This window comes from Scyliorhinus torazame, chromosome 2 (assembly GCF_047496885.1).
Source record: "Scyliorhinus torazame isolate Kashiwa2021f chromosome 2, sScyTor2.1, whole genome shotgun sequence".
NCBI classification, from domain to species: Eukaryota; Metazoa; Chordata; class Chondrichthyes; order Carcharhiniformes; family Scyliorhinidae; genus Scyliorhinus; species Scyliorhinus torazame.
This window is the reverse complement of record NC_092708.1, coordinates 132,421,688-132,444,976: the sequence shown is the minus strand read 5'-3', so window position 1 is coordinate 132,444,976 and position 23,289 is coordinate 132,421,688. Positions and strand designations below refer to the sequence as shown.

Below are 23,289 nucleotides of genomic sequence, written 5' to 3'. Positions count from 1 at the left end.
CCACCATAACCACTGACTCATTTGTAGGTCATAAATCTGTTTAACTCAGCCTTAAACGTAGCCAATGACCCAGCCTCCACTGCTCTCTGTGGAAGTGAATTCCAAAGACTACTGACCTTCTGAGAGAAAAATTCTTCCTCATCTCAAGCTTAAGTCGGGAGACCCTTTATTTTTAAACTGTCTTCCTATTTCTATATTCCTCCATGAGGTGGAGTAACCTTTTATGCAGCACCTTATAAAGTTCCTTTTGGAAATCTAAATACACTCCATCCGCTGGTATGCCTTTATCCATCCTATTGTTATATCTTATTGAGACTCATTCCACTTTAGACAACTCTGTCTTCATACCCTTGCAATGGCTCTTATTAAGTTTAAGACTCTAGTTTCAGACCCACATTTTCACCCTCAAACTGAATGTTACATGTTATCAGCTTTACCCAGAGATTCCTTTATTAGTTAATCCTGTCTCATTGCACATTGCCAAGTCCAAAATAACCATTTTCCTGGTTTGTTCCAGAGCGTTTTGTTCTAAGAAACCATCCAGAATATATATTTTTTAAGGTATTTTATTTCAAACATGTTCAAAAGTACAAAAATATAAATCAGTCAGAGAACATTCTCCACATCTCGCAGTTTACAGTTTGTACAAGTTTTTCCCCCTTTTCACCCCCCGCGATGAACAATTCCTCAAACATGCTCTTGAACAGTCCCCACCGTGTCTCAAAGGCCAACGCTGATCCCCTCAATTCAAAATTAATCTTCACCAATTGGAGGAAGTCGTACAGGTCCCCTAGCCAGGCCTCCACCCCGGCGGCGTTATCAACCGCCATTCCAGCAAAATCCTTCGCCGGGCTACTAGAGAGGTGAAGGCCACCACATCGGCCTTCCTTCCCTTCATCAAACATCGCCACCATAGGGTTCAGCCTGGCCTCTACCCCTACAACTTTGCTAGTGTCCCGAACGCCCCTCCAAGTTCCACTCCAATTTCTCAAAACCCCAAAACATATGTGCATGGTTCGCTGGTCCCCGCCCATACTTCTCACACTCATCTGCTACCCCCCTGGAAGAATCCACTCATCCTCACCCAAGTCAAGCGCACATTATGTACCAGCTTAAACTGTATCAAGCTCACCCTCGCACACGAGGAGGTCGAATTCACCCTGCACAGCGCCTCGCTCCACACACCCCAACCTATCTCTTCCCCCCCCCCCCCACCACAAAATGCCTCCTCACAACTTTACAGAATCTATGAACTCATCCTCCAGGCTACCTTTGAAAACTTGATTCATCCAATGCATGTGAAAATTAAAATCTCTCGTGATTATCGCAGCACCTTTCTCACAAGCTCCCCTTATTTCTTGAATTATAGTCTATCCTACAATGCATTGACTGTCAGAGGGCTTATACACTACCCCCAACAGTGACTTCTTTCCGTTGCTATTTCTCACCTCCATCCAAACTGATTCTATATTTTGACAGTCCGAACCAAGATTAGTTCTCACCACTGTACTGATCACATCCTTTATTAACGGAGCTACCTAATCTCATTTGCCTTTCTTTCTGTCCTTCCAAAATGTCCAGTACCCTTGAATATTCAGGCCTCAGCCATGATCACTTTGTAACCATGAGGCGGGATTCTCCGACCCCCCGCCGGGTCGGCAAATCCCCGGGGGGCGGTGCGAATCCCGCCCCGCCCCTCCGACGCTGGCTGCCGTATTCTCCAGCGCTGGTTTTCGGACGGGGGCAGCAATCACGCCACGCCAGTCGGGGGCCGTTGGCAGCGCCCCCCCCAGCAATTCTCTTGGGCCTCGATGGGCCGGACGGCCGGCAGTTTCTGGCCAGTCCCGCCGGCGTGGATTGGACATGGTCCCACATGGCAGGGCCTGGCTGGCAGGCCGGCTGGTGCGGTCCTCGGTGCGGCGCGGGGGGAGAATGCCCCGGAGGGGGGCCCCCACGGTGGCCCGAGATCAGGGCCCACCGATCTGCGGGCGGGCCTGTGCCATGGGGGCACTCCTTCCTTCCGCGCCGGCCCTTGTAGGGCTCCGTCATGGCCGGCGCGGGTAAGACACACCCCTGCATATGCGCCAGAATATGCCGGCCGGTCTGCACATGCGCTAAACCACGCTAGCGGTTCTGCGCATGCGCTAACCCGCGCAGTTCCTTAGGCGCCGGTTGGCGCGGCACCAACCTCTCCGGCGCCAGCCTAGCCCCCAGAATTCCGCAACATCTGGTTGGCCTGACGCCGGAGTGGTTCGCGGCATTCTTGGCGCCGGCGTCGGGCCAATTCGCCGATTGCGGTGAATCCTGCCTCATGTCTCCGCAATGGTTATTATAACATATTTGTTTATTTCTATTTGTGCTATTAATTCTTTTGCCAATGGTGGGATTCTCCGATCCCCCAACTCTATGTTTATCGGCCACACGCCGTTCGCTAGTGGCAGGATTCTATCCTTCCACAGCTTGTCAATAGGATTTCCCATTGAAACCACGACGCTGTGAAATCCACTGGCGGGGATACACTGCCAGTGGGAAAAGTGAATCCCGATGACCGGAGAATTCCAGCCACTGCGTGCATTCAATTAAAAATCCTTCAAATCTGTTGTTTTACAATATTTTCTTACTCTGACCTTAGTTACTAATGCTATGCTCCTTCCTGCCACATTCTGGTTGCCATTACCTGGAACACTACCCTACATTATTGCCTTGTTCTTTCTCTTTAACTGTCCAAATCTCCCCTCCCATGAACTCTGATTCCCCTTCCCCCACTATTTAGTTTAAAATCCTTTCTGCAGCATTGTTACAGGATTCACCAGGACACGAATCGTAGCACGATCCAAGTGAAGTCTATTTCAACAGTACAGAGCACCCAAAGACCCATGAATTGAGATCTATTTATCCCGCACCAATTTTCGAGCCATGCAATCAACTCTCTGATCTGTTTGTTTGTAGCAAAGGGGATAATCTAGAGATATTTATTTCTGTAGATCCGCCTTTTCATTCAGTCCCTAGCTGTTTATGCTCTCTGAGCAGAATCTATTTTTTTGTCCTATCTATGTCATCGGTGTCCACTTGGACCACTTCAATTAGATCCTTCCCCTACAACTCCTAAGTTCCTACCAAGACCCAAAAAAGTGTCCTTAACTCTGTTCATTTTTGGTTAGAGAACGTAGTTGCATAAAGCCCTATTCTCCAATAGTGCTATTGTCAAATGTGAGTACATTGAGTGTCAGAAACACGTGGAGTGACAGTTGTATTTTGTGGCAAGTTCCTCTAAAACAACCAGAAATTATGGGTGGAGGGGTGGAAGAGTAAGGGCGGAATTCTCCCCTTTGAGACTAAGTGCCAAGGTGGATCGTTTCCCGCTGCGGCGGCCAGCAGGAAAGCATGCCAGAGCTTCCGGCCATGACTCAATTAATAATGCGTCCAGGTGTTTCACGTTGAATTCAGTGCTGGGGAAGACCTGGATGGTACATAGTCCGCTGTCATATCTGGGTGCCATATCAAAATATCACCCACCCACTGTTGAAGGAAGAAGGTGGACCTCCTGAAAATGAAGATAGATAATACCCAGTGACTGGAAGATGGGCCTTGTGAGATAGAAGATGGGTCTCCTGGGACTTTCTGAGGCTGAAAGATGGACCCCTCCAGGACTCCTAATCTGGAAGGTTCACTTGCAGATGCTCCCCTGCACCACTGCTGTGGTGCTGTGGGACCCAGGACTGTGAGTTGCCTCCATCCTGAACTTGGAGGCAGCTCCAGGCATTGTTCAGATGGGTCCCGACATCTGCACACCTTATTGTTCCGAGCGTGTTTAATGTTGGCATGTTTTCCCGCCGGCACTGCAGAGAATCTGTTGTGGGGGGTTGGTTTAACATTCATTTGCATCGCATAATGAGTGTAGATGAGGTTCATGCCAGCCTCTGGCAGGTTTTCCGGCTTGCCCTGGTGGACTTTCTGACCCGCCTATGGCTGGTAGCAGCGGAAGATCTTGCTGCGGTTCTTCCCCCACTTCCCCTGCTATATTCTCCCACCATGCGCTCCATCAAATCTGCCAATGGTGTCTTGGATGTATTCCGTCCTCATTTATTAAATAATAAAAGATGTAATAACACATACAAATATCAAAAATAAGGAAAGTTAGAGCCCAAATAGAAGTTAAAAGAATATACAATAGAATTCTTTGCATGTCCGTGAGACATAGATTATGGAACATTGCAGCCATTTGAATTTAGGTGGTTTGCGGTAGAATTCTGGATTTGGTTTTGTTCAGGGCTGCACTCTGTTGAAGACTCTCTTTTAGCTTCAGAGAGAGAAAAAGAGAGAGAGAGTTATCGTTCCTGCTTGAGGCTTTGTGGGGGAGGGCGGCGGGTTGAATCAGAGTGCATGATCACAATTTAGTCCACATTTTCAAACCAAATACATTCTTCCCTTATTTTTGTGTTCCCACTTTACCTCCTGTATCTGCATTTAAAATGGAAACATTCTATGAAACTTCCTCCCATGAACCTCTTCCATTTCAACCTCTTTCTCTCTTTCAATTTATCTCTCTCAACCTTTCTCTCAACCATCCACTTTTTAAGTCCTTCTCTCCAACTTGCTTCCCACCCTTGTTCCAACTTTCTATCAACTCTATCACTCAGCTCTCTTCTCCTTCTCACCCCCAAATTTGTGAGGTCATTGGCAGGCTGCTTAATCTGCATATAGCTGACAGACACCAGCGCCAATCTGGCTGTATTCAGGAACCTACATCTCACATAAGAAATGGTGAAATGTAACCTAAAAGAATCAATTTATTTTTAAACAAAGCATTTTTTGACATAAAGATTAGGGTTAGTTCCAAGGTGACAATAATACACAATATGATAGTTATGTGATTAGTTGTCAATATGTAATCTTTCGAGAGAATTATGGAAATGTTTGAAGAATTGTATCTTCTGTTATTTAAAATAGGTTTGATTAAAAATCAAAACAGATCAATCGTCTTCATTATAGTATATTTATTGATTATAAATATACTATGATCATAGTATATACTCCAATTGATTAATTGGAGATTATGCTTGTTATCATTAGTTTTTGTTTCACATATCCATTACCTTCAGTGGTGTGCACATAAAATGCTTGGTTTTCTTCTCATTCAAATCAATACATTTTACATTTTATAGCGCCTCCAAAGTTCATTAAGAAGCCAGATCGTACTGTAACATTGAAAAATGGAAGTTCAACAAATCTTGAGTGTACAGTAACAGGCTCTCCCGAAATCAAAATTACCTGGTATAAGAAGGAAAGTGAAATTCAGCCCAGTGACAACATTAGGATGTCATTTGTTGATTCTATATCAGTGCTTGAATTGATTGATCTCAATGTCGAAGACAGTGGCCAATACACTTGCAGAGCAGAGAATGAAGCTGGTGTTGACAATTGCAATGTTACAGTTGCAGTTAAAGGTGTGTAGTCATAAAACATAATATTGAAACCAAATGTAATCTTTTTTTAACCAGCCTTTCCAGTGTGATGAGTTTCTAAATTGTTTGACTTTGCTTTTTTTTTTAAGAACCACCTTCTTTTAAAAAGAAACTTGAACCTGTTGAGGTAGTAAAAGGCAGTGATAACAATCTTGAATGTGAAGTGACTGGTACAGGTCCATTTGATGTCATTTGGTATAAGGACGATAAGCAGATCCGACCTAGTATAAAATTCAAGATGTTCATTGGAAAATCTTTATTTAGTCTTTCTATTCAAAAAATCGATAACTCAGATGTTGGTGAATATCAGTGTGAAGTAAAAAATGATGTGGGAAGTTGTTCTTGCACTACTGGAATCAGATTAAAAGGTTAGTTGCCAGTTACTGATCATTTCCTTTTTAGGCATATTCAATAATTCTATTTCTCAATGCATTCTTATTTGGTTTTTTTGCTTCAGCATAGCTGAATGAATACTGAGTTTCTGATTTTATACCTAATTCATAAAACTCTTAACTTTATATCAGAACCCCCTTCCTTTGTGAAAAAGATTGAAAACATTACAACATTATCTGGAAGTGCAGCCATTTTCAACAGCCAAATAGAAGGCTCAGCTCCCATAATTGTCACATGGATGAAGGACAAAGATGAAATCAGAGAAGATGATCATATTAAAATATCTTTTGAGAACAGTATTTCTACACTTCAGATTGTTTCTGTTGGAGCAAATCACTGTGGAAAGTACACTTGTCAGGCCATGAATGATGCAGGAACAGAGAAGTGTTTTGCCACTTTGTTAGTAACAGGTCAGTGTGAGACATACAGCATTTGTGAATTTCAGTAAAGTGTCAAGTATGCAAACACTTTCTTACTTCACCTGTAACATTACTTACTGAGGAAGTATGATCTTTCTTTCAGAGTCTGCACAAATCATAGAGAAGCCACAGCCATTAAATGTCACTTCAGGAACGACAGCAATTTTTGAATGTATTGTTTCTGGTACTCCAGAACTGAAAGTAAGGTGGTTCAGGAATAAAGCTGAATTGACATCCAGTAGGAAATGTAAAATTACATTTGTCAACAAAGTGGCAATCCTAAAGGTTCTGTCTGTTAATACAGAAGACAGTGGAGAATATGATTTTGAAGTCCAGAATGAGTTTGGACACAGTAACTGCACAACCTCATTAACAGTACTAGGTTGGTGTTTCTTAATTTGTTGAAACCTTTATTAGTTCATGTCAAAAAAGAAACTGTGTGAAGAGCTCAGTACAATTTTTAAATACTTTCAATGAAAAAATTATATTTATATGTACTGAAAACATATTGCCCTTCTAAATCTGTGCAATTGGTTTTAAACAACATCTTAGTAACATCTTCAAATTAGTGTAAGAATTGTCTTCATGCTTTGAGAAACTAGTTAAATATTACCATGTCTGTTAGGAAAAATGTCAATATTTTAAGGGTAAATTTTAACTAGTGGATATCCTGTCGATTGAGTGAGGGGGGCCAGCCATCCGATTCTCAGGCAGGAGGCCCAGTCCATAACCCATTTTAAGCGTTATGCTTCCTGATCATATTATCAATATGCTGCATGCCCTGAACAGGTGTCCTTCTGCATATTGCTGGTGGAGGGCCAGCACAATATTGGGTATTCTATTGTCGGAAACAATTGATAAAACAGTAAACCCATAGAGGAAGTAATAATCAAGTGGATGGATTTCATAGACCCCAGGCTGACAGTCACATGTTATTCTTGTGGAGCTGAGAAGAGCACCCTAATTTTCCTGACACTACAAAAATATTTATTGCACTGCCTTTTCTATTGCACCACTAGTAGTAATGGAGTAGGGTATGTACACCATGCCTCCTGTCCAGTAGCCCATAAGATTACACCAATGTTCCACGTATATCATCAGGTCACAATTTGCATACATTAATGGCTGGCCTGCTTGACTGGGGAGTCCACATCAGATAATTTGCAGTAGGCCAAATAAAAATTGGAAGTGGAGCAGGAACACAGCATTTCAACTCCATTATCATCTGTTGGAGTTCAAATCTTCCCTTTGATATTTCAGCAAGTCATTTTTATTGTACTTTGTTGGACAGATCGAATAATTGCTCCATCCTTTACAAGAAGTTTAAAGAAAATGGATAGCATCTTGAGCACATTGATGCAAATGGAATGTAAAGTATCTGGTTCTCTGCCAATCAGCATTTCTTGGTATAAAGATAGCAGAGAAATACTGACTGGTCATAAATATAAAATATCATTTGAAGAAAATACAGCACTTTTGGAGATCAAAGAACTTGAAATCACAGATAGTGGAAATTACTCATGCAAAGCAACAAATACTGCTGGAAGCAGCGAATGCAATGGATTCTTAACAGTAAAAGGTTTGAAAATCTCTTTACTCAAAACAACTTCTCTTTCAAGATGCTGATTTTCCAGCTGTAATATTATCTGTTTCTTCTCTTCTGCAACAATTATGTATCTAGATAAATTCAATGTTTTCACTTCTTGAACTATTTTAACATGTGGTGATCCACACCAAAATGCAAGGGTAATGTAAGTAATATAAAAAGTTTTATTTCTATTTTTACTTTACCTGACCTTACTAAACAATGTTTTCTTAAATAACTTCTAGAACCACCACATTTTATACAAGAACCAAAGCCTCATGCGGTTGTAATTGGTTCCACACTGCAGTTCAAGAGTGTTGTGAAAGGAACTCTTCCACTGCTAGTCAAGTGGTTCAAAGCTAACAGGGAATTAAAACCTAGTGCAAGATGTTTCATTTGGAATGAAGAAACAACACACTTTGTTGAACTAATGTCAGCTAAAGCCTCTGATGCTGGTGTTTACAGCTGCCAACTCAGCAATGAAGCTGGCTCTGTCACGAGTACTGCCGAAATTTTCATCAAAGGTTTGCAATTCTTGTCAGTCTTACTGGAAATTAATTTTTATGTGACATTTTTAAATGTTGCATTTCTTCCTTAGTTGGTTTAAAATATGAAAGGCGAGTAAATTTTATCTTAAGTTGATTTTTCTTTTGTTTAAGAGTCATAAATTTGGTTTGCAATGCCAGTATTCAGCTTCATCACAATTATTTTTCTCAGAACCTCCAAGTTTTGTTAAGAAGCCACCTCCTTCAGCAGCACTGAAACATGGAGAATTTGCACGTTTTGAGTGCAAAATAACTGGTACGCCTGAAATCACAGTTACATGGTACAAAAATAACACTGAGATTCGAACCAGTGAAAAATACAAGACATCATTTCAAAACACAGTGGCTGTTCTGGAGATAACTGATACAAATGTGGAAGATAGTGGAGAATATTCCTGTGAAGCACAGAACGAAGCTGGCGCTAATAGCTGTAACTTTGAGGTTCAGGTTAAAGGTGTGTAAAATATGATCCTCAAGGAGATTTAATATTTGCCGTTTGATTGTTTACTAAAGCAGATTGTTGTTTTTACTCTTTAGAACCTCCCACATTTACAAAGAAACTTGAACATGTTGATGTAGTTAAAGCCAGTGATATTACTCTGGAATGTGAGGTGACTGGTACAGCTCCCTTTGACGTTATGTGGTATAAAGACAATAAGCAAGTTCGACACAGCAGAAAATGCAAAATGGTCTTTGAGAATTCTTTAGCCACTCTTTCCATTCTAAAGTCTGATACCTCTGATGTTGGTGAATACACGTGCACAGTCAAAAATGATGTGGGGGGTTGTTCCTGCAGTTCTTCAGTCAGTTTGAAAGGTTAGTTATCGCATGTTGTCAGAAAATATCTTTTGCTGTTTACAGCACCATTTCCGTTATCTTATCATTTATTGGTGCATGCATTGCTCAGCGATTTTTAGAAGCATTCAATTTTAAATCAAAGCTTTTTAAAAAGATAACTAAAAACTGAAATATATTCATATTACCATTTGTTTTACACTAGAACCCCCAGGATTTATAAAGAAGATTGAAAATATCACAACATTGTCAGGGAAATCTATTGTATTCCAATGTCTAGTAAGAGGCTCAAAACCTATGTATGTAACTTGGATGAAAGACAAAGATGACATCCAAGAGGATGGTAACATATCATTATCTTTTGAGAATAATATTGCTACTCTTCAAGTGAATACTGTTGGAGAGAATCATGCTGGGAAATATACATGTCATATCAAGAATGATGCCGGAACTGAGAAATGTTTTGCCACATTGTTAGTAGCAGGTCAGTGCGGCATTAGCTGAGTTTCCACTTCAAAGTTTTTGCTGATTGCAAGTGATCTCAGATTCTTCCGTGTACATCAGCTAAAGTGAGATTTGTACCAATAATACATTGAAGAGATATTTTTTCCTTCATAGAACCAGCAAAAATCACAGAACAAGCCCAGTCACTCAGTGTGTCTGCAGGAAATACGGTAAACTTGGAATGTACTGTAGCAGGTACACCAGAACTAAAAGTTAAATGCTTTAAGGATGGTGATGAAATGGTACCAAGCAGAAAACACAAACTCAGTTTCGAGAATAACGTGCTCAGCCTAAAGATTCCTTCAGTTTCTAATGATGATACTGCTGAATATACTTTTGAGGTCAAGAATGAGTTTGGAACCAGCATCTGTAAAGCTTCATTGACTGTATTAGGTTAGTGTTTTATTTGCAATAAGAATTCACCAAATAAGTATTTAGTATTATTCGAAAATGTTTGCTGAACAGAAATCCTGATCGTAATGCCCATATAGTTAGAACTTTTCTTATTGAGTCCCGTCATGGAGGAGTACACAGGTCAGCCATATTCAGGGCTGGATTCTCCATTTCAGCATCTAAGGCTCGAACTGAGAATTTGCGGGAGGTTTGAGATGAAAAAATTGGCTCCGACCTCTCACCGATTCCAGGACCGGTGAGGGGCTGGCAGCGGCGCCGAGTGAAACCTCCAGCTCCCACGCTAAAAACGGCAGGGGAATGGCCGGAACCTGGGCCACGCATGCGCACGGCTGACAACCTGCAGCGGTCGCGTCGTGTGACATGGGGCCGGCAGTCCCCAGACCCGATCCGCCATCCGCGACCCAACAGGCCACCCCCTGTGGGCCATCCCCCACCAGTCCTCCCAGCCCTCGCGGAAACCCCCCCAGCCAGCGGCACGGATCACGGGCAAGTGTGGCGACGCTGGACACAGTCGGCCCATTGGGGGCTGGGCATAGCAGGAGGGCCGGCCGATTGTTAGCCTCTAGCTGCTGTTGAGTAAAGAATCAAGAGATCTGCTCCTTTTCCCAAACACCTTTATTTTTCTTAAAACAAACTCAGCATCAAACTCGATCATCACATCACATGCCTCAAGGCTACCTGTAGCATCTTTACATATCAGTGCCAACTATTGGATCAATGAGATATCTAGTTGGTATGTTTCGAAACCCATTCCTTACCAGTCTCCCCTTCCTTGGAGAAAAAAATAATTTGGTGAAAACAAAATTTCAAGAAACTCAAAACACACGCAATTCTCCCCCCCGCCCTATTTCTTTTGAAAGGGGAAAAAAACCAAACAGTTACAGAAACAGGCGCCCTTCATTAACAATATCCAAAAGTTTCTGTGAACTAGCCCCTCTTTTCGTTAAACAGTCGGACAATTGATAGCTACTGTCGACCCATTTAATTTTTGCTATCTCTCCTCTGTCCAACATCTGCTTCAAACTTGCGATGTCTATCCTTAGCCTTTTCTCATTGACACTTTTTGTAGAGTGCACATTTTCCCATAGGGATTTATTGTCAATGTGACACTCAATGGGCCTGTTACCCAAATCCCCTAATCCCAAAATGTCTGTCAATATCCGAGATATATAAAAGGCTATATCTACCGCCTCTACGAGGCTTAAAGTCTCAGCAGCCAAAGTGCTTTTGACCACTCCTTATTTTCTTTGTTTCCCACACAAGAGGGCAACATTTACCATTGTTCCCCAAAATAAAAATTCTAAAACATCATGCGCTTGAAACCCCTTCACATAAATTTGCATAGGATGCGTCACTATAAACTATGAGTTTCAAGTGCCTAAGATCACCTAAAACCGGGAACCTCAAAACACACTCCTGCAATTTTAGTTTGACTAACTCTTTATTTTCCCTCATTATGTCTTCCACTTTAGGATCATTCGTTTTTGTACCCAACTCTAAGACATCAAAACTCACATCCGGTCTAGTCTGTCTACCTAACCAATTCAGTTGCCCAATTAAACTTCGCAATTGCTCTTTTTTCATCTTTGAAACCACTGCGTATTTTTGTGAAACCCGACTACGACTAATTGCTATTGGGCTGATGCTCTCCAAATAAGGTTGTTGACGTAAAGTTGCCCCTAACTTAGTCTGTCCGATTTCCAGTCCAATATATTTAAATGCACCGGAACCCTAACTTTCAACCCTGAATTCTTTCCTCAAGGCAGAGATTACAATAGCTTCGAAATCACTAGTCCCACCCTACAAAAAATCATCGACATGCATCATAAAGATGCCAGAAAGGTTTCCCTTATAGTGCCAGTAAAACATTGCCGGATATGCTTTCAACTGGCAACATCCTAACTTTAACAAAACTGACCTTACCGAATAATACCAGACCCTAGACGCATCATTTAAACCATATACACATTTGCTCAACTTCCAGAGTACCCCTTCTGTGTTAGTTGCCTCTTTAGGAGGATGGAGAAAAATACTGATGCCCCAGAAAAAAGGTAGCTTTTATATCTATAGATTTGCATTCCCATGCCTTTGTGGCCAATAGAGCCAAGAAAATCTGTAAAATAACCTTTCCTGTCGTAGCTGAATCTACTCTTAAATCCTGATCTTCTAAGTTTTCTTAAAATTCCCTTGCCTTTGCCTTATAAGTTCCATCCGGAAGAACATTTTCCATGCAAATCCATCTGTGGGATAGAGCTCTTTGTCCCCTATCCGGTACTTCAGTGTACACCCCAAATTCACTGCAACTGTACAGTTCTTGCTGTTTGGCACCTTTTATAACTTTTTCATCTAATTTATTGGAGGCCACCAAAATCTCACGCGCAGTGAGCTTCTACTCCTTGTAGCATTCATAGTCTTACCCATGTTCTGAGACCTTGACAAACTACGTCCCCTATCCCGTCAGGTATCTCGTTCTGTACTGCTACTGCTTGATCTTTCCCTTCTGCTGTGGGATGTCCTTTCAATAGTTCTCCACCTTTTCCTGTGAACCTGTTCACTATCCGATGTACTATCTGAACTGGCACTGTGTTTCTGTGCCCTCCATTTTTGAACTCAAGTGTTCCCAATCCGTTGTCTTGATACCCTCCCCTGTATGCTGTACTTTCAACCAGTGTTTATACTTTCCAGTGGCCTTCCTTGCTCTACTAATAACAGTTGCACCCTTCCATTAACTAGACCCTTCAGGCGAGTAAGTCACTTTTGTACCAACTTTTGGCAGTTGTCCTTTCTAAAAAATGGTCTGTTTTAATTCATCAGAAGTATTGTGTTCTTCTACAGTAACGCTGTCTTTCTCAGTTAACTGGTCCTCATAGTTCTGTAACACGTGCGTACCAGATGACCCTCGTTCCTCATCATGTCTGTCTGCTCTGTCTAAACTTGAAAATGTGTAATCTGTACCCATTATCCTTGATGAATGTACCCTAACAGTCTGATTGCCATGTGCAAAATAATTGTTTTGCTATCTATGCCTATGATCTTTTCTGGACCTCTCCATTCATTAAAATTGTCTCTCTTATAGTATACTATATCTCCTTGCTGAAAAACGGTATTTGATGGCTGTACATTATGCCTTAAAGCTCTGCAAATTCTTTCAGAGACTTCTGCTTCCAAATAGGCTTTTCTACTGCTATGTAATGCATTTAAATGCTCAGCAAAGGCAGAGCTAATTGTAATCCCTTCCCAAGTTGGAGGCTGGTTATCCAAAATGGACGGAATTTTAGGACATCTACCAAACACTAATTGACAGGGGCTATAGCCCCGAACCATCTGCAATTAATTCTTTGCATGTACCACCCATGATAAGGCTGAATTTAACTTGCAATTTGGTCTATCTGCCAAAATTTTCCAGAGCATGTCATCTATTACTGCATGGTTTCTTTCACACACACCATTACTAAATAGGCTTTCCGCAGCCATATTCATAACTGTGATATTCACGTTTTCACACATATCCCTAAACTCATCATTAGAAAATTCTCCCCCGTTGTCTGCAAGGAATTTTGCCAGTGGGCCCATTCCTGGCCCTATCCATTTTTCCACGATCTGATCCAGGATTACTCTCTTTTCTTTACTTCGTACAATGGCTGATTGACTAAATATGGTTGCTAAATCTACAAAATGCAAAATAAATATATTGTTAGCTTTATCCCAGATCTTAAGGTCCATGGTCACAATGTCGTTAAAATTCCTGGCCAAAGGTAGGGTTACTATTCGGTCGTGACAGTGTCCTTCTGTACTTCCTACAAACCTCACAGCGATCACTAACCTGTTCTATCAGCTTAGTATAGTCTTCATCTCTTACTCCTGCATTCTTTAATAAATTTTTCAGCCGCCGAGGAGACGGATGTGCAAATTGCAGTTTTAATACAGCAAGCTTTTTATCAGCTAAAGTCCCATTTCCAGCTGCCAATAACATATCCTTAACAACTGCACCTGAAATATTATTTGTCAGTGATGGAATACAATAGTGTCCCGACTGTGTAAATTGTAAGTCCACCGTCTTTCCAAAAACTGTTGCCTTATCCTGTTCTATATCCAGTTTCATGTGTGCTTTCTTCATCAACGATCTGCTCAGAAGCAAAGATGTCTCACTTGATACAACATCCGTGCTAATGAAATGATTCACTCCAGCAATATTGCAAGGGATCACCACTCTTTTTAGCGACATCAGAGTATTATCATCCCCCAATCTGAAACTTGTGGAACTTTCAAATTCCTTAACCTTGTTACGATTTTCAGCATTCAAAGAGTCCACGTAACATTTTAAACAGTCAATTCCACACACAGTAGATGTCCAGCCACTGTCCAATACAGACAATTGAAGGATTCTGCAACCAACACCCTCATTAACAAGAGGACAATGCCTTCTTTCTGGTCACTATCTTTTTCCTCTTCCGACTCTTCCATGTCAGGCGGAGCTTCAAACACTCGAGTATAACGTGTTGGACAGTTGAAAGCATAATGGTATTGAGAGTCACACCGAAAACATCGATTTATCAAACCCCAGGCATTTTGGGGGTTCATTTTCCTATTTCCATTCTCCATGTCCCCCCTCCTATTATAAGTTTTAAATGAGTTTCTGTCCTCATAATTTCTGGGTCCCGATCTCCTTCCATATTCTCGTATCCTGTTTGTAGCCGTACGATCTCGCCATCCTGACAGTAGTGTACCTAGCATATTCTGTTTTATTGCTAACTGACCCATTTGTGACATGAGAGCAATAGGAATTGAATGTTTCCCCAGGAACTTCTTTCAGGCCTCTATCATCTGAGCGAATAAGGTATCATTATCCGCAAACTTAACTCCTGTCAAAACCAGGAGCCTATCCATATCGGACACTGTAGCACAGTCTAGTAACTTAAATGCCAACACAGATTGTGGAAATTCCAGGCGGTGTTTGTGCAGCCTTCTGTATAGTCTGCTAAATTCCATTAGGTAGCCCTCAGTAGAGATATCCTCTGTTTTCCGGAATCTATCGAATTCTGACCATGCTTCATGCGCACTTAACAAGTCATCCTTTTGATACATCTTATTCATAAAGCGTAATAGAGCCTCCAGACCTTCTTCTGAGTCTAACTCTTCCAATTCCAGGTCTGAAAACACTTTGCTTCGGATTTTACTCTCATAAGGTAGAGAAAGATCCAATGCCATACCTTGTTTCCTCTTTCCCAGGGCAGTTACCTTAGTCCAGGTAACAGCTTCACTTCTCCATTGGTCGTACAATCCCCTTTCAGAAAATAGCGGGGGATAGTCATATCCGGCCATCTTTATCCTAGGTTCAGCCATATTTTATTTCTTTTTCCTTCTCAGTCACTCCTTGGTTGATGTATTTTTTTTCCTGGAAAAGTACCTTTCAACCCTTTACTTTTACACAGCACTCATCCTCTGCTTACACTGTTAGCCTCTAGCTGCTGTTGAGTAAAGAATCAAGAGATCTGCTTCTTTTCCCAAACACCTTCATTTTTCTGAGAACACACTCAGCACCAAACTCTATCACCACATCACATGCCTCAAAGGCCACCTGTAGCCTTTTTACATATCAGTGCCAACTATTGGATCAATGAGACATCTAATTGGAATGTTTCTTAACCCATTCCTTAACACCGATGATGCGCTAACGCCGTTCCAACAGCACGCAACGCAATTACGGCATTTCCGAGTGGGCAGACCATGGCTGACCGGCGTCAAACCGGCATTGGTCCCGATTTGGGCGTCTGAGTCGATTCTCCGCCTGATTGCCGATTATGATAACAGCGCGGGCAACGGAGAATCCCGCCCTCAGTGTTTAAAATAAGTTTTATTTTAAATGGTTGCATTTCTACTGTTGACAACATTTTGGCCTATTATAAACAACTACAGTGGATTCTACTCATTTAAAGCACTTGCAAATACTTATTGTGAGTTGATCGACTATGCTTTCGCCACTTTATCTTGTACAGATCAACTAATCCCTCCATTGTTTACGAGAAAGTTACGGAAAATGGATGCTGTTTTAGGATCTTTCGCACATATGGAATGCAAAGTTTCTGGTTCACTTCCAATGAACTTTACATGGTATAAGGATTTTAAAATAATAACATCTGGTGGAAATTACCAAGTATCTTGTCAAGATAACTCAACAACGTTGCAAGTTAATGAACTAGATTTTGCTGATCACGGAACTTATATTTGCAAAGCGACCAATTCAGCGGGAAGTGCTGAATGTAGTGGTATCTTAAAAATAACAGGTTTGAAAAATTAACTTGCTTTATTTCACACCTGTCTTCACTTTTGCATGCACCTGCACCAATTAAATTTCAGATATTTGCTAGATACCCAACAGAGGGCTGAATTCATAACCCTGTTTGGGGTCGGACTGGACATGCACATGAATATTCCAATATCCAAATCCGGGTTGGTTTCCTGAACCTGACCCTGGCACCAGACATTTTTCCCGAATTACATTTGGGGCAGTTAAGGCCTATCCACACTCATGAATCGTATAGCCAAGTAGATTTGTTAAGGGCCTTTCTCAGTACACTTAAAGGAGGCTATCTGGCCTTTAATCCGGTTTATCTGTTTGGAAACTGTCACCCAGTGGCAGACTGGAAGGCCAGCTCTCCAAGCAAGCCTAGAGGTTCTCCCAGTCTGCCTGTAGAGCAATTTCAACCCCACTGCCGCACCACCACCACCCTCCCCGCTAATTTATGGGAAGCCCCAGGGAAAATCCCAATGAGTGTCTGTTTCCCCAGTACAAGACCAGGAATTAACGATGGCTCCTATTTCTTGGCCCTGGAGGGCAGAACCAGAAATTCCAGCCTATATATGTGATTAAAATTTGTTATGCAGTTGGTATTGACTGACAGCTCAGCTATATTGTTTTCATTGAGGCTTTATGCAATGTAAACACATACTGTAGAGATCCAATTATACTATTCTTTTTCCACCTGAATTTTAGAACCACCAAGTTTTATGGAAAAGCCTGTAGCCCAGGAAACTCTACCTGGTTCCACAGTGCAGTTTAGAAGTGTTGTGAAAGGAACTGCTCCACTTTCTATAAAATGGCTGAAGGATGGCAGGGAGCTGATGTCTGGAGCTGACTGTTCCATTTTAAGTGAAGGCTCAACAAGCTTACTCGAGTTGTTTTCAGCTAAAGTTTCCGATTTGGGTGACTACACTTGTGAAGTCAGCAACAAAGTTGGCAGTGCCACTTGTACAGCAAGATTATTTGTCAAAGGTGTGTATTTCAGGTTATTAAACCACTGTGGAACACTGTAAAAATATTCAGGGCGTGATTTAATGGGGAAAAAACAGAGTCCCATTTTGGGCGCATTTAGCATAGTGTTTCTTGGCACCTGCAGTGCTAAAAGGTGCCATGACGAGCTCTCCCAGGCGCGAGTATTCGATCTCTGGCCTTGAGAGACTCCGGCGTCGACCTATTGAAGTGAGGCTAACTGCTCACTTAAATATAGAAATATGGGTCCTGCCCAGTGAGACAGATCCAGATCGCGACATCTCAAGAGATCTCGTTACATCTTGCGAGGTGCCCCATGTGTTACAAATTTCTCGAGAGGCACCTGACTTGGTGACGTGATGAAGCCGTATGATCGCGCCCTCTATCTTTGCCCAAGATGAAAATCTTGCATATCTGCAATGTTATTTTTCTTTTGTTTGTTACATGCTTTTCTCTTGTTAGTTACTCTTAATGTTACGATTGAGCTTTGTGTTATCTTCCTTTGTTCCTTTATTTGCTGCATGTGTTTCAATGGGAGGGTCTTATTCTCACTTGGAAAGAGGCTTAGAAGCAGGAACCCATTTAACTGGGTGGGAAGGGGCAGTTGGAAGCCATGTTGCCTTCTCTTTTTTTTTTGAAAGTAGCTTTATTCAAGAAATGCTCCATTTACAACAAACACATTGCCTTTTCATCTTACCCTAATTAAGTCTGGAGTGGAATGACCTGAAGGCAGCCTTCACATCGAGAAACTAATTGAGGTCCTTATGTGACTAGTACCGGGCCTCATCCCCCTGCCACTGGTATTTAACCAGTAACAGGCGGCCGCCACAACATTTGGGCTACCCACTAGGTAACGCTGGCAGGTATCTTGCAGCCTAGCGGGACTGGGGTGCTTTCTATTTGGGCAGCCCTTGCCCAATGGTGATACCTGGTTGAGGCATGAACCATGTAGGGGTAAGATCCCCACCTACCAAAGATACTACCACCCCTCCACAACCTTGTCGGGGCCAGAGAGGAGGCGCCAGTGAACCTGCCCCATTTATCTTGTTCCAGGGGCTTGATTGCTGGGCCTCTTGTGGGAGCAGCAGTGGTCAAAGCTTCTGGTGGCACTGCTAGTATTGGAGTACTACCATTCTCTGATTAGCTGGAAGCTCTCGGGGGTGGGAAATTTCTTCTGAGGATAACGAAGACCCCCAATTCAGACCCAGTGCCTGAATTGCAGTAAATGTGGGTTGAGGAGAGAGCATGGAAAGTCACAGCAGGGTTGCCACCAGCTCTACAACAGCGGCGGGCAGGCCCCACTGCTGCGAACATTAAATTTTGCTTATTATTCTTTAATATGTTGTAAGAACTTGTTCCTGCACTATACTATTGTAATTAAGTTTACCGCATTTTCTTCTCTAGAACCTCCATATTTCATTAAGAAGTTAGATCCTGCTGCAATATTTAAAAAAGGAGAAACAGCAAGTTTTGAGTGCAAAGTAACTGGCACGCCTGAAATCAAAATTTCTTGGTTCAAGCATTATCGTGAGATTCATGCCACTGAAAAACACAGGATGTCATTTGTTGATTCTGTGGCAATCCTTAAAATTGCTGATATAAACCTGGATGACAGTGGGGATTATATTTGTAAAGCACAAAATGAAGCTGGCAGTGAATCTTGCGAGATTAAAGTTGCAGTTAAAGGTCTGTAAAAATTCTGGTTACGTTTTCCATCAGAAGTAAATTAGTCTTTCTGAAAGTGTTGCAAGTTCCTTTTGTGCACTTATGGAATATTTGGGAACCTTGACATAAGCAGCCGAGTTTTATGGTTCTTTTTGATTGTGGAATAGAAATTAATTGTGTGAGGGAATGTGGCAAGTGCGTTTTCATCGGATGTCTCAGGAGATTTAACTACTTGGTTTGATTTGAACATAGCTATTCAGTTGCGCATTGCTCGAACTGTGCTCTGATTTACCTCTGGTGAAGCTCCCATCAAAGTCCAGTGGATGCCTCAACCACTGCCCGAGCCAGTGATATTAACGTGGGAAACGTCAGGAATAGAGTGCAAAATGGAAATGTGTCTTTTAACAACTCTCTCATTATTACTGATAGAGTTAGTTAAAACTCCTCTTCTATTATTTTATTAACGTTACTATAATTTGCAATTGACAAAATTATATCTGGCGGTAGACTGTTGGTGCCATTGAAACGTGCAGTGAACTATAAAACAATATAAAACTATAAAACAAATGTGAAGTTAATTTGTTAAATTTGTTTGTTAAAGTATTTTGTTTGTTAAAGTAATTTGTTAAAGTATTTGACTAATCTGGATTAAACATTAGCAGGAGAAAATCTTTCTATGTTGGTTTGTCTTCCATGATTATTCATTAGATATCTGAGTGAAAATCACTGACGTATTTTTAGTGTCAATGAGTATTGTTGGGGCTCACTTTGCAGAACTTAGATCTTTGGGGTATATCATTTGTAAACCATGTTATGTGTTTATTTTTCTAGAACCTCCTACATTTATGAAGAAGTTTGAAGCAGTTGAGGTTGTAAAATCTACTGATATCACTCTTGAATGTGAGGTGTCTGGTTCAGGGCCTTTTGAAGTTATGTGGTATAAAGACAATCAACAAATTCGACGCAGTAAAAAATACAAAATGATATCTGACACTTCGTTAGTCAGTCTTTGCATTCTAACATCTGATAGCTCAGATGTTGGTGAATACAAGTGTACAGTAAAAAATGATGTTGGGAGTTGCTCCTGCAGTTCTACAGTCAGTTTGAAAGGTCAGTGGCAATCCAGTTCACCTCAATTATTTACATGGAAATTTGTTATTATGTTCTTATGAGGTATGATATGCCTTGAAACAATTTTTAATAATTAAACTTTGGCTGTGTAATTATAAATTATAACAGATTATATTCTCTTTACTTTAAACCAGAGAGACCAACCTTCGTACAAACAATAGAAAATGCAACAGTATTTTCTGGAAATCCTGCTGTATTTCAATGTCTTGTAAAGGGCTCAGTTCCAATAACTACAAGCTGGAAAAAAGATGGCAAATATGTTAAAGAAGATGATAACATAAAAATGTCCTTTGAAAACAATGTTGCCACATTGCAAATTATTAAGGTTGAAGAAAATGACAGTGGAAATTACACCTGTCAAGCCAAGAATGACGCAGGAACTGCAAAATGTGTTGCTGCATTAGCTGTAATGGGTTAGTAGCAAGTATTAAGCACAAGTGTTGTTCACAAGCTGTTGATCTGTTTCATGACATATACTTTTCCACATAATATTATTTGTAAGCTTATTGATTAATTCTCAGATCATCCAAATTACTAATGTTATAACTGGCAATGGGAAAATTTTCCACGTTGAGCAGTCATTGTTAGAAACAAGTATTCAGCGCTGTTAAACGCCGGCACTGCCAGGGTGGCAATGCCAAGGTGTTTGGATGGCTTCAGCAGTGCCAGGCTACCACCCTGCCCAGAGGCTGACCACCCTGGGACCTCAGATCACCTGAGATTTCCCCCCCCCTCATTTGCCATTCTGTCTGGTCCATGTTTGTGGAGACCAGTGCTAAATGGCGCCGGCTCAGGGGCTCCGAGGCGAAGAGATTCGATCTGGGATGCTGTGTAGATCTGGAGTAGACTTATTCAAGTGAGGCTAACTACTCACTTGAATATACAAATCTGAGCCCCGTGCACTGTGGGTGGGATCCAGATTGTGACACCTCACAAGATCCCGTTAGATCTCAAGAGGCATAATGAGCCAGGTAAATCTCGCGAGAGGCCTCTCATGAGATGTACCGGCCGAGTTGGATGTGGTGCGGCCTTAAGATCACACCCTAAGTGTGGGTGAATACGCCCTGGATCTCACCCAAAAGGCCAGTGGGATCTCAGTCCAAAATTACATTGGTGAAGTGCACCCTCAGAAGAGTTCTTCCACTTCATCCATGTAAGTCTTCTCCATTTACATCGTAAGAAGTCTTACAACACCTGAGGAAGGAGCAGTGCTCCGAAAGTTAGCGATTTGAAACAAACCTGTTGGTCTTTAACCTTGTGTTGTAAGACTTCTTATCCCAGTCCAATGCCGGCATCTCCACATTAAGGCTTCCATTTACCATCAATTTTATGATATCTCTGAATGAGATTGGTGACTTAGTGCCCAGATTGGGACAGTTTTGCTACATGAGCATAAAACCATTGTAAGCTGAATGGAGACTGCCCAAAGTTATTTCACATGGTACGTACACAAAACGATTGACTGACATTGCAGAAGTCGTGACCAGATTCGCCCTAATTCTGAGTAACCAAAGGCATTATACAGGTACCCACTGCATGTTTTGAAATAACAATCCTAGCACTAATATTGTGCCGTTCCGCTGATGAAAATGATATAATTTTTCTTACAGAACCTGCGAATATCATAGATAAAACAGAGAAAGTCACAGTGTCTTCAGGAAACCCAGCGATTTTGGAATGTACTGTAGCTGGCACACCAGAATTAAGTGTTGCATGGTTCAAAAGTGAAAAACAACTGGAATCAAATATAAAATATAAAATGAGTTTTGTGGATAAGGTGGCCAGTCTAAAAATTCTGTCTGTTGACAAGGATGACAGTGCTGACTATACTTTTAAAGTTCAGAATGAATTTGGAGCAGACAGCTGCAATATCTCTTTGACAGTATTAGGTCAGTGATTAATTTGTATTGATGGCTTTGATTTCACAAAGCAACTATTTTAAAACCAAATCTTATCATGAACTTTGAAACAATTAACTCTTTTTAAACTTTTTTTTTTCATTTTCTTTCCCTTGTACTGGACAGAACAAATAATTGCTCCATTGTTTACAAGAAAATTAAAAGAAATGAGCAGTACTTTAGGATCCTTTATACGAATGGAATGCAAAGTTTCAGGTTCTATTCCCATGAACATCACTTGGTATAAAGAGGGCAATGAAATATCAACTAGTAACAAATACAAGATGTTATTTGAAGACAACATGCTGTCTTTAGAAGTCAATGAGTTAGACATTTCAGATGGTGGAATTTACACCTGCAAAGTGGCAAATTCAGCAGGAAAGGATGAATGCGGCGCTGTCTTAAGTGTAAAAGGTTTGAAAAATTGCTTTGTTACATTTCCTTCTCAATGATATGCTAAGAAAGATTATTTCTTCATCAAATTAGCCAATTGATTTTTCTTCACTTCAATATTAAAGTAACAAAATATGCCTATTGTACTTTATTTTCTTAAGCTCTTAATTTAAAAAAAAAGATATGACATGATCTACTGCTTATAAAATCGACTTCAATCTGATCATTTCTTCTAGTTTCTACATACGTGAGTTAATTAAATGTGTTTTTTTCTTGTGTGAATCTTAGAGCCACCAAGCTTTACAGAAAAAATAACATCGCGAGATGTTATACTCGGTTCTACAGCACAGCTTAGGACTGTTGTCAAAGGAAGCACACCGTTATCAACAAAATGGCTTAAAGGGGACAGGGAACTGATGCATGGTGTGGCATATTCTATTTGGAATGAAGGCTCAACATATTTGCTAGAGTTGGTCTCAGCTAAAATATCTGATGCAGGTGGTTACACTTGCCAAGTCAGCAATGATGTTGGTACAGTTGCCTGTTCTGCAGAATTGTTTGTGAAAGGTGTGCATTTCTTTATTTTTTATTGCAACTATGTATTCTATAAAACGTTTGAAATATCAACTTGTTTTCCTGATGGGTGATCTGTTCTTGTGGTAGATCTTTACACTGCTGACCTCGGAGAGGGGGCAGTGCCAATTATCCAGAATGGTCTGGTACTCAGACGTGATGTTCTTTTTTGAATCTCTACATGAATGGTTAGATGAAGTGTCATATAACTTGTTCGAGTCTAAGGAAGAACAGGCAAA

At 41.2% G+C, this 23,289-nt stretch overlaps 1 protein-coding gene across 1 annotated transcript in view; it reads left to right on the top strand.

The window, feature by feature from the left end:
* The window catches only part of ttn.2 (titin, tandem duplicate 2), a 415,239-nt gene that overhangs the window by 129,467 nt on the left and 262,483 nt on the right, over nucleotides 1-23,289 (top strand). Inside the window, exons 56-73 of the mRNA XM_072477296.1 lie at nucleotides 5,166-5,447; nucleotides 5,555-5,833; nucleotides 5,990-6,268; nucleotides 6,381-6,659; nucleotides 7,569-7,856; nucleotides 8,108-8,386; nucleotides 8,580-8,861; nucleotides 8,945-9,223; nucleotides 9,408-9,686; nucleotides 9,821-10,099; nucleotides 16,117-16,404; nucleotides 17,115-17,393; nucleotides 18,795-19,076; nucleotides 19,887-20,165; nucleotides 20,321-20,599; nucleotides 21,797-22,075; nucleotides 22,211-22,498; nucleotides 22,766-23,044. Of these exons, the coding sequence (XP_072333397.1) occupies nucleotides 5,166-5,447; nucleotides 5,555-5,833; nucleotides 5,990-6,268; nucleotides 6,381-6,659; nucleotides 7,569-7,856; nucleotides 8,108-8,386; nucleotides 8,580-8,861; nucleotides 8,945-9,223; nucleotides 9,408-9,686; nucleotides 9,821-10,099; nucleotides 16,117-16,404; nucleotides 17,115-17,393; nucleotides 18,795-19,076; nucleotides 19,887-20,165; nucleotides 20,321-20,599; nucleotides 21,797-22,075; nucleotides 22,211-22,498; nucleotides 22,766-23,044 (5,058 nt within the window). The remainder of the gene's footprint in view (nucleotides 1-5,165; nucleotides 5,448-5,554; nucleotides 5,834-5,989; nucleotides 6,269-6,380; nucleotides 6,660-7,568; nucleotides 7,857-8,107; nucleotides 8,387-8,579; nucleotides 8,862-8,944; nucleotides 9,224-9,407; nucleotides 9,687-9,820; nucleotides 10,100-16,116; nucleotides 16,405-17,114; nucleotides 17,394-18,794; nucleotides 19,077-19,886; nucleotides 20,166-20,320; nucleotides 20,600-21,796; nucleotides 22,076-22,210; nucleotides 22,499-22,765; nucleotides 23,045-23,289) is intronic.